Source organism: Loxodonta africana, chromosome 12 (assembly GCF_030014295.1).
Source record: "Loxodonta africana isolate mLoxAfr1 chromosome 12, mLoxAfr1.hap2, whole genome shotgun sequence".
Lineage (NCBI taxonomy): Eukaryota > Metazoa > Chordata > Mammalia > Proboscidea > Elephantidae > Loxodonta > Loxodonta africana.
In genome coordinates, this window is record NC_087353.1 from 53,966,913 (window position 1) to 53,976,906 (window position 9,994).

General features: G+C 57.4%; 1 protein-coding gene across 13 annotated transcripts in view; it reads left to right on the plus strand.

Moving 5' to 3' along the window:
* Nucleotides 1-9,930, plus strand: part of RAB11FIP3 (RAB11 family interacting protein 3) — an 84,092-nt gene extending 74,162 nt beyond the window's left edge. For 7 of the 13 annotated variants that reach the window (XM_064295264.1, XM_064295265.1, XM_064295266.1 and 4 more), the window contains 5 exons: nucleotides 3,882-3,963; nucleotides 4,307-4,444; nucleotides 5,716-5,871; nucleotides 5,973-6,113; nucleotides 6,187-9,930. In XM_064295264.1, coding sequence (XP_064151334.1) covers nucleotides 3,882-3,963; nucleotides 4,307-4,444; nucleotides 5,716-5,871; nucleotides 5,973-6,113; nucleotides 6,187-6,300 — 631 coding nt within the window. In that variant the 3' untranslated portion in view covers nucleotides 6,301-9,930. The remainder of the gene's footprint in view (nucleotides 1-3,881; nucleotides 3,964-4,306; nucleotides 4,445-5,715; nucleotides 5,872-5,972; nucleotides 6,114-6,186) is intronic. The other 6 variants (XM_064295267.1, XM_064295269.1, XM_064295275.1 and 3 more) reach the window with 3 other exon arrangements.
* Nucleotides 9,931-9,994: the final 64 nt, after the last annotated feature.

Here is a 9,994-nt window from a genome sequence, read left to right on the forward strand (position 1 = left end):
CCTGGGGATCTTGTTAAAATGTAGTTTCTGATTCAGTACATCTGGAGTCAAAATGCAGATTCTTAGCAGGAAACTTGTTAGAAATGAAAATTCTCAGTAGGGGTATGAACCTGAACAAACTGGTTCAAAGCCTTGCTCCAAACATTATAAAAGTGGAAAACAGCAGGTGACCTAAATGTCTGTTAGCAGGAATGGTTAAAATTGTTAGTATTTCTAAGGTGATGTCCCACAGCTTCTGAGAGTGAGCCTGAGCACGTGTGCCTGGACTTGAGGTGGGGGGTCTTCTGCTTTATGTATGATTTTTTTGACATTCTTCCTTCTCTGTGGAATTTCTCCCGTGTGTGCGTGTGTGTGGATGCACGTGTGGATGTGCATGTGTGTATGCATACAGGTGTGCCTGCATGTGGGTACGTGTAGGTACATTTGTACAAATGTGCCTGCGTGTGTGCAGGTACATGTGTACAGGCGTGCCTGTGTGTGTGCCTGTGGATGCATGGTGCAGGCGTGCCTATAGGTGCATGTGTACAGGCGTGCCTGTGTCTGTGCCTGTAGGTGCGTGTGCATGGGTATGCCTGTGGATGCGTGTGTACAGGCATGCCTGTGTGTGCCTGTGGATGCATGTGTAAAGGCATTCCTGTGTGTGTGCCTGTAAGTGCGTGTGTACAGGTGTGCTGGTGTGTGCCTATGGATGTGTGTGTGTAGGCATGCCTGTAGGTGTATGTGTACAGACGTGCCTGTGTGTGCCTGTACGTGCGTGTGTATGGGTATGCCTGTGGATGCATGTGTACAGGCATGCCTGTGTGTGGCTATGGATGCGTGTGTATAGGCATGCTTGGGTGTGTACGTGTGTGTGTGCCTATGGATGCGTGTGTACAGGCATGCCTGTGTGTGTGTGCCTATGGATGCGTGTGTACAGGCATGCCTGTGTGTGTGTGCCTAGGGGTGCATGTGTACAGGTGTGCCTGTGGGTGCGTGTGTACAGGTGTGCCTGTGGGGAGATGGCTTACAGTCTTCAGTGTCTACAGAAGAGGATTCCAAGTGCTTTTTCTCATGCTCTTAAAGCGAAGAAGAAACGTCTGGGTTTCACTCCTGAGTGTTTTCAGGAGTGGAGGCTGGGAGGGCAAGAGGGCTGCCGGGGACAACAGAGACTGGGGGGGCCAGGGCCCTGCCACAGATGCCTGGTGCAGCCACTGTCCTCACGAGCAGAAGCACAGGGCAGGGTTTCCTGGGCGCTGGCAACGTGATGGGAGCTAGGAGGGGACCCGGCTATGATGCTACCATGGTGTGCACATCTCACTTTAGACTGGCTGACCCTGAGGTGGCCATGGGCTGCTGACTCAGAGCTTAGACAGCAGTGGCATCCTGCTGTGGAGGGGAGGAGGGCATGGAGCAGGCAGGTCTCTGAGTTTCCCCTACAAACCAAGGTGCTGGACCCGGGTGGCTCCCTGTGGCCTCCTGAAACAGCCACGGGCGTGGTTCTTGGTGGCTGAGCACAGTGCTGTCTTGGTGGCTGGTGCCCCTGAGCTGGCCCCAGTACAGCCCCAAGAGGGGCGGGATCTCCTTGCTGCCGAGGGCCTGGCCTGTGCTCAGTCTGACGTGTGCATTACACTGCCCAGAAGACAGCAGAGTCTCAAGAGGGTTCTTAGTAAAGAGGCGTGCATTAAAGCTGAAGGGGCGTGGAGCAGAGGAGAGCAAGGGGGCTGCAGCCTGTGATCATCTGCTTGGGGACAAGAAGGAGCCATCAGGAGTATGGCAAAGCAGTAGGAGGGGGTGAACTGCCAATGTCACAAAGCAGAGGATGGTGCTAGATGGCCTCAGGGTGTCAAGAAGAGGGTCATAGAAAAGCCACTTACCCATGGGAGCAGGGAGTCTGTGTCACCTGGGGTGTGGGGGGCCTCTGGTAAAGGGCAGAAGCACCTGCGGGCGCCGTGGAGCTGGGCGTGAACAGGACGGGGACATAGCTTGGCCTTGCAGCACCTGCCTCCCCCTTTGATGTCACAAGTGAGATGCAGCCCGGGTTGAACACAGGGCTTCGATAACGTCACCCTGCACTGTCATGCTAGCATGTGGGTCTCAGTCTGCGTGGGCAGGACACCTGTTCACAGTGCCCTGTGGTCCCAGCATGTCCTTCCAGCAAACATGGTGGAGGCTTCTCCTCCAAGCTTGGTGATGAAGGAAGGAGAAGGGAGAGGGACAGAAGCAGGAGCTCCCACCAGGAGACAGATTCTTTGTTGCTAGAACAGGCACCAGGTGGGAAGGAAGACATGGTCGAATGCCAGCAATAAAGATGTTGCCCTCTGGTGATGTTATGCAGGCTTTAAATGATGAAGAAAGAGAGCAAGTGTTATTTTAAAAAGAAAAAATAGCCTAAAGACAGAGAATTGAAGGCATTCATTATGCCCACCCTAGCAAGACATCAGGAATGAAAAGAGTCTTAATGTTTTGAAGGCACAAACCCAGAAGGACAGAGAAGGGGAGTGAGCTCTGCCACACAGCATTTCTGAGGGCTGTGGAAACCTTAAAGAGAACTTAGAGCTGGTGGGGACTAAGGAGTGCCGGGATTTATCCTGCAGCCTCAGAAAGCTCAGGAGCTGGAATACCAGCTGCCTGTGGAAGTTGAGGTGAAGACAAGGATGAAACAAGAGGCCCCACAGGGGTCCCGCCCATGCCCCACCTGGGAAGCGAGGTCTCTGAACTGCAGAACACTGCACAGGTGAGAATGGAATCACATGGCCCACTTGCCATCTTCCAGCCCACCAGACCCTGACAGGGAACTGGTGAGGTCTCAGGTGAGCCATGGATCTCCAGGCCTTCTCACTAACTGCGTCTGGTGAACAGGCGCTGGTCCTGTGTTGTGTGGGCACTGGCTGGTGAGATAGAAGGGACAGCAGCATCAGCAGGAGAGCAAGGAAAAGGGTTATGGGAGGAGCCAGCTCTCCTCAGAGGAATAGCTGGTTCCAGGCCATCCAGGGAGGGCACAGGATGCAGGAAGAAGGGGCACTCGAGAACGGGGCAGGCATGTCAGAGGACACAGTGCTGGTTGGACAAGCCACATTGGATAGGCAGAGCAGCAGTGGGAGAGTCTGGCGGTGGCCCGTGCTGACATAAACAAGTGATGGATAAGTAATAAATGGGGAGAAGAGAAGAACCTCTTCCCAGATAACCCAGATAATAATGTTTGTAGAGACCCCTCAGGGGTGAGGGACATGCTACAGCAGGAGCTGGACTTGGTGACCTGCTGCCTGGAACAGAGATAAGCAAGGAAGTAGTAACCCTCAGTGTAGACAACGCAGATACACCTACCCCAGGTAGTCAGGGTGGACAGCACCAGAATGTCATGTGGACACCATGCACCCCAATACAATGCAACAAGATGCCCCTTCCCTCTGTGTGTGCCCTAAAACCCATCGCTGTGTCTGATCATGTAAAAGCACCAAACTCCATTTGAGCACAACCTGCAAACTACCAGCCAGGGCTCCCCAGACCCATCCAGGTCACGAGAGACAAGTCTGAGGGTATGTGACGACAGGTTGCGGTATGGCCCCTGGACAGGTCCCAGATGGGAAAGGGCATTGTCGGGACCCTGTCAAGTCTGGAGCTGGGTTGTCGAGTGCACCAGTTTGGGTTTTCGATAGTGACAACAGCTTACTGTACTGAGTGGCAGAAGCAAGAGGGAAGCCAAAGCCAGGTGGAGGGAGCATGTGAGGCAGGGAGATACGGGCTTCTGTTAGCCTGAGGGCGGTGGGGTGGAGGCCCTCAGGAGCAGGCTGTAGATAATTTGGGAGCAGGTATGTGATAGGGCAGCTCCTAAGTGAGGTTTCCTGGAGAAGCTGGGCCCCCGCGGAGGCACTGGCATGGCCTCAGCCTTGTCTGTGTCCCAGGTTGCAACAGCTGGATGAGGAGAATGGTGAGCTTCGGTCCTGTGCTCCCTGCCTGAAAGCCAGCATTGAGCGCTTGGAGGAGGTGAGGCTATGGGGTTAGGGGGATGGAGACAGGCCCACTGAAGTGGGGTGCTTCCTGGTTCACTGGACAGGGATGTGCTTCTGGGCAGGATATGCCCAGCGCAGGCATCCCTCTGCTGGGAGATCCTGCAGGCACCATGTCTGCCCCTCTCTGCATTGACCTCTACCTAGAAGCAGTCCTGGGCTTTGTAGGAGCCGAGTGCAGTTGTTGTCATGCCAGCCTTTAGCAGCACTGCTCTGGGCTGGCCGCCTGGGTTCTCGGGCAAGGAAGGGGCGGTTACAGGTACTGTGACGGGGCGAGACTGGGTGGCGCGTTCTGGAGTAGAAAAGCCCTCAATTTACAGGAGAAGCAGAAACTGCTGGATGAGATCGAGGACCTGACACTGCGGCTCAGTGAGGAGCAGGAGGACCGGCGCAGGATGGGCGACCGACTGAGCCATGAGCGGCACCAGTTCCAGAGGGACAAGGAGTCCACCCAGGAGGTGGGCACGCCATCCCTGCACCCCTCATCCTCACATCCCCTCTTCCTCTCATGCCTTGTCTCTGCATCCCCTCGTCACCACATCCCCACTTGCCTTGTCCTCTTGTCCCCGTGCACCTCATCCCTGCATGTCCCGTTGCCGCGCTCCCTGTCCCCCTGCACCCCATTGCCATGTGCCCCATCCCCACGTGCCTTGTCCCCGTCCGCCCCATCCTGGCATGCCTCATGCGTCATCCTCGTGTGCCTCGTGCCCATGCGCCTCGTCCCTGTGCACCTCGTCCCCACATGCCTCATCCCCTTGTCTCAGTGCGCCTCATCCCCATGCGCCCTGTCCCTGTGCACCTTGTACCTCTGCGCCTCATTCCCGTGTATCTCGTCCCCATGTGCCTCGTCCCCACACGCCTCATCCCCTCGTCCCTATGAACCTCGTGCCCTGCATGGCTCGTCCCTACGCCCTTCATCCATGCCCGCTTCTCCATCCTGAGGAGATGACTAGTGACGCTGGGGCAAGGGTCTGCGTGGCCCTAGACTGGGGTCTTCCCTGCAGACCCTAGACATCTTGGGCCAGATCCCCCGCCATGGGCGCCCTGGGCACTGGGGCGTGTTGAGCAGCACTCCTGCTTCCACCCACGGATGCCAGGAACACCCCAGTTGTGATGACTCAAACTGTTCCAGATGCCATTTGGCCCTAGTTGAGAGCCCTGATTGGTTTCTGCCCTGGTAGCGCCATGCTGTCTTTGTAACATTCTCTTCTGTTGCCTTTGCTTCACGGAGCTCACCCGCTCATCACTTGGGCACTGTGTGCACCTGTGTGTGAATGTGCAGCCCGGTCTGCATCATGTGCTGCCCACTGGACAGGACCTGAGGACGCCCTTTGTTTTCTAAGATACACGTCTCAAATGTGCCACTCTGGGCAGAGGTGCTGGGTGCGGGTCTGTCAGTTGGGGTCGTGTGTCCTCATCCACCCACGTGCAGTCAGGAGAGTATGTGATGAGCTAACAGTTGCCCATCCCTGGTGCCCAGCCCCTCATGCCGAGCCCCCTTGTGTGCCCAGCCCCCTTGTGTGCCCAGCTCCCCATGTGCCCAGCCCCCAGTGGGCCCAGCCCACCCCACCATGAGTCCAGCTTCCCTTGTGGCCAGCCCACCCCTCCATGAGTCCAGCTCCCCATGAGTCTAGCTCCCCGTGTGCCCAGCTCCCCATGTGTCTAGCCTTTGTTGGCCAGCCTGCCGCAGGTGTGCCCTACCCCCCACCTCTCTGTGGTTTTCCTGCAGGTGATCGAGGATCTCCGGAAGCAGCTGGAGCACCTGCAGCTGTTGAAGCTGGAGGCAGAGCAACGGCGGGGCCGGAGCAGCAGCGCAGGCCTCCAGGAGTACAATAGCCGCACCCGAGAGAGTGAGCTGGAGCAGGAGGTCCGCAGGCTGAAGCAGGTAGGAGGCTGTGCTCCTCCCTGACAGCTGGTAGAGGATAGTGTGGCCGGGATAGGCTGGGGAAATTGGGGGGACTGACGTTGCTGCTACTGCCACCACAGGACAACCAGAGCCTCAAGGAGCAGAATGATGAGCTCAATGGGCAGATCATCAACCTGAGCATCCAGGGGGCCAAGAACCTCTTCTCTACATCTTTCTCCGAGTCCCTGGCTGCAGAGATCAGCTCTGTGTCCCGAGATGAGGTAATGCTTTAGACAGTGGGGGCCTCTCCCTACCCCCCAGCCGGCTCCCAAGGCACCTGCTGTCTTCCCACAGCTCATGGAGGCCATCCAGAAGCAGGAGGAGATCAACTTTCGCCTGCAGGACTACATCGATCGCATCATTGTGGCCATCATGGAGACCAACCCCTCCATCCTGGAGGTGAAGTAGGACACTGGATGCCATGCACAAGACTGCACAGAGCCGAGACCATGGCCCAACAGCTGACCTCCCAGAACGAGGCCGGTGGCCATGGGCCAGGGCGCTGGGTGGGAGGTGCGGGGGCCATACAGGAGAGGTGCTGGGGCCTTCATTTGCCCTGACCCCATGTCTGCCCCGTGGGCACAGAGCCTGCACTGCTCCCTCCTCTTGCATAGACTACAGGCAGTTCCTGGGCCTGGTGAGTGCCCCCACCATCCCGTTAAACCCGCTTGCCTCTGTCTGCCCAGCCCCAGGGGCTTTGGTGCATCAGGGAACAGAAACATGGGACAGGCCTCAGCCCCTGCTTGGATGCAATGGTTGGGGAGGCCAGTGGGGAGTCGCAGGGCCCCCTCCCTTCTCAGCTTTCTGGGGCATCTCCCTGTAGTAGCCTGTGTCACCCCTGAACTACTCAGGGCACTTGGTCGAACCCACAGGCCTCCCCACCAGTGGCTGGACCCTTCCTGCAATAACCCTCAGGAGGCTTTGACTAGGGCTTCCTTGGGGGCTAGGGCAGGAGCCCAGCAGACACTCTGTTCTTAAACCGGGACTGAGTGATTCTAGCCATGTGGAGCTTCCCTCTGCATCCACAGCAGGTGGGGCTGTGGCCATACCTGGTCCTATGGAGCCTGTGCCCTCTGTGGACTGGGCTGTACACACCACCTGGGGAGGCCTGGATCCCACAGGCCAGGCCCAAAGCCTGGACCCTCTTCTTCTGGGTGTTTGGCTTATAAATAGTTCTCTTCCCTGAGGGTGGGGAAAAGGCTGGAGTCAAAGTGTCCATGCTCTGGCTCTCTGAGAACAGTGGTGTCACCTCTAGGAGCTGCCAAGCTTCCCCCTCCCCCCCGCCCCCAGCCTAAGCACTGGGCAGGAGCCTGTTGGCAGCTCCGGGTGGACTGAGACCTGCCCCGCAGACTGGCTGCCCCATGTGTATGCACATACGATGTATGTGTGTGTGAGTGCGTGTGTGACTGCTCCAACATCTGCCCATACTCCATGGGGTCCACCTTCCATACTTCCATACAGTTAAGATGTTGTCTCGTATTGTACATTTTGGGGAAAGCCTTGGGTGTAAATCAGTGTAAACTTGGAGGAGAGATTTTTCTATCATGTAGAGTAGGTATTTTTTATAGATTGAAGGTTGATCAATTTTTTAATACTTTCAAGAGAGAAACTATCTGTGTACACATGAAATATATATATGTATAATATATAAATATTGGAGCTCTGCTTTCTGTGCCCAGCGACATGGCCTCTCGTCTTGATCCTGCTGTTGCTAACCAGTGCTGTCACTGATTGGGGACGCTGGGACCATGCCCTGGCACTGACCTGGACCCTGGATGTGACTCCCAGACAGCGCAATGAGGCCGCGGTGATGGGACAGGGCAGCTGTGATAATTAAAGCTTTTACTGCACACGAGAGGCGGCTCCTTCCTCTGTGGTCACCAGTGGGCAGGAGCATGGGCACCCGGCACAGAGGAGCATGGCCACTTCCTGGACAGGGTCTGGGTCTCAAGCCTACAGGTTTGGGCACTCCTAGGGGTGGCCACATGATGGGGGCTCAGCCATGCCTGGATTTCCTCTAGGCCCCCCTCACTTGCCCCTCTTAGGACAGTCAGGGGTAAGGGCAGAGCATGAGGTATCTCAGAGGGTTGCATGTCTCGGATACAGCTGCCCCAGCCCCTTGGACAGTGGTGTGCTAGCATGGAGGTGGTCAGAGAAGGCCCCTTCCAGGGCAGCTGCACCAAGCTCCCAAATCGAGGGGAGCGAGAAGGCAAAGGCCTCGAGCTGGTGGTGGTCACAAAGAGTGGCAGTTACAGTGGGACATCAGAGAGGAGGTTTCAAGGACTGCGGCCAGCTCCGACTCGAGGAACTGAGCTCTGGGAGCTGGGTAATGAGCCAGTCTGGAAGAGGCGCCAGCCAGGCGGGTGCACTTTCTCCAAAGCTAGAGGGGAGCCCAGCTCCACTTAACTGCCTGCCGGCCAGACCTGAATTCACACAGATGGAGACAGATCCCTGGGGCAGAGAAGGGGGTTGAGCCCTGGTCTGCCAGCCCGCGGGGGTGAGGCGCACAGGGCAGGACCCCCTCTCCCCGCAGGACTGCAGGTGGCAGCTCTGGGCCCAAGGCCTGCAGGCTGAGGCGCAGTAGGACTCAGGGTCGCTCGGAGGGCATAGACTGTCCCAGGCCGACATCCTGCTCTTCCTGAAGGGAGCCCTTCATGTTCCAAGCCCCACTCTTCCCACTAGCACGCCCAGGGCTGCTGCCCTCCTGTGCCCTCATTATCCAGACCCTGCTGTAGGCCTCATGGGCTGCGTGTCTGGCATGTGCAGAGGACCCTGCTAGACACTGGGGGGCTCCAGAGCGCTGCATCCAATGAGCTCAGCAAGGGGCTGTTAGTTGGGCTCCTTAGAGGGGAGCTCGGGAGACCTGGGAGGAGGGAGCCATGCCCCCAACGCTCTGTGGCCCAGCCCCCATGTCTCCCTGGCTGGCCAAGAGGCTGCATGTCACCTGTTTTCCCACCTGTCATCCACCCATAAGCACCTGCAGGGGCCTCACTCTGTCTTGGAGAAGAGGCTGGAAGTGGGGAGGGAGCACAGGGGTCTCTGACAGGAACACACATACCTCCTCAGGCCTGAGTCTGCCACAACCCACCCTGCGACTGCCTCACAGCGTAGCGCCCTATTTCTCATTCCACAGGAAGGGCAGCCATAGCTTCCTGACGGCCTCACCCAGCCTTGTCGCACCTAGGAGGTCATTTCCATTTTTTAAACATGGGGCCTTCCCAAGTCTGGTGGGCCACATGGATTGAGGGTCCTTGTCCCGCAGGGCTCCCCCAGCCCAAGGGGGCACAGTCCCTATTTGGGACTGACAAGGAGGGTGGAGAACATATAATGAAGGGCTGCCTGACAGCTTCTGACCCAGGGGGCTGGAGCAGTTGAGAGGGTGTCCTGGAGGAGGCTCAGAGACGGGACAGTCAGGCGGGGCCTGTCGGGGTCTTTGCCCTAGGCTCTTGGTGACCTGGCCTGTGGAAGAATAGGCCAGGCTGTGCCTCCCTGGAGAAGCGCCCCGGGTGGTGGTGACCTCTCTCCAGGTGGACCTCTCATTGCCCTTGCCTTGGGCAGCTCCAGGCTCTCCCAGGAAGGGTGTCAGCAAGCTACTGGGCCTCCCAAGGCCACCCTTTTCCCCCAGGACCCGTCCTCTGCCTGCCGGAGGGACAGGGATTCCAGCAAAGGGGTTTGGTTTTCACCTGGTAGGCCCCATGCTTCGGCACAAGTGGCTTGCAAAGCAGGCGGCTAATGAACCACTCGGGGAGACCCGTATAGACGGGGATGATCAGATCTCTGCCTCCCTGCCACAGGGGCTCCCCTCCCCGACGAATCCTGGAGCCTCAGCTCCACGGGGCGGGGGCTGTGTTTGGCTGCACCCCAAAGCTCACTCATGCTGTCCACCCCTCTCTCTGGATTTGGGCCTTTCCCTTCCTTCATACCTCATCCGGCATGGAGCAGGGCTTAGCCAGTGGTTTTGGACGATCCAAAGTCACCTTCTGCTGTATATAAAAAAAAAAAAGTTATTTTAAATTGACGCTGTGTGCCTGATGTTTCAGCAACTCGGGTATTGCAAAGGACTACAGGTCTATATTCGTAGACACAAGAAGGACCCCCAACT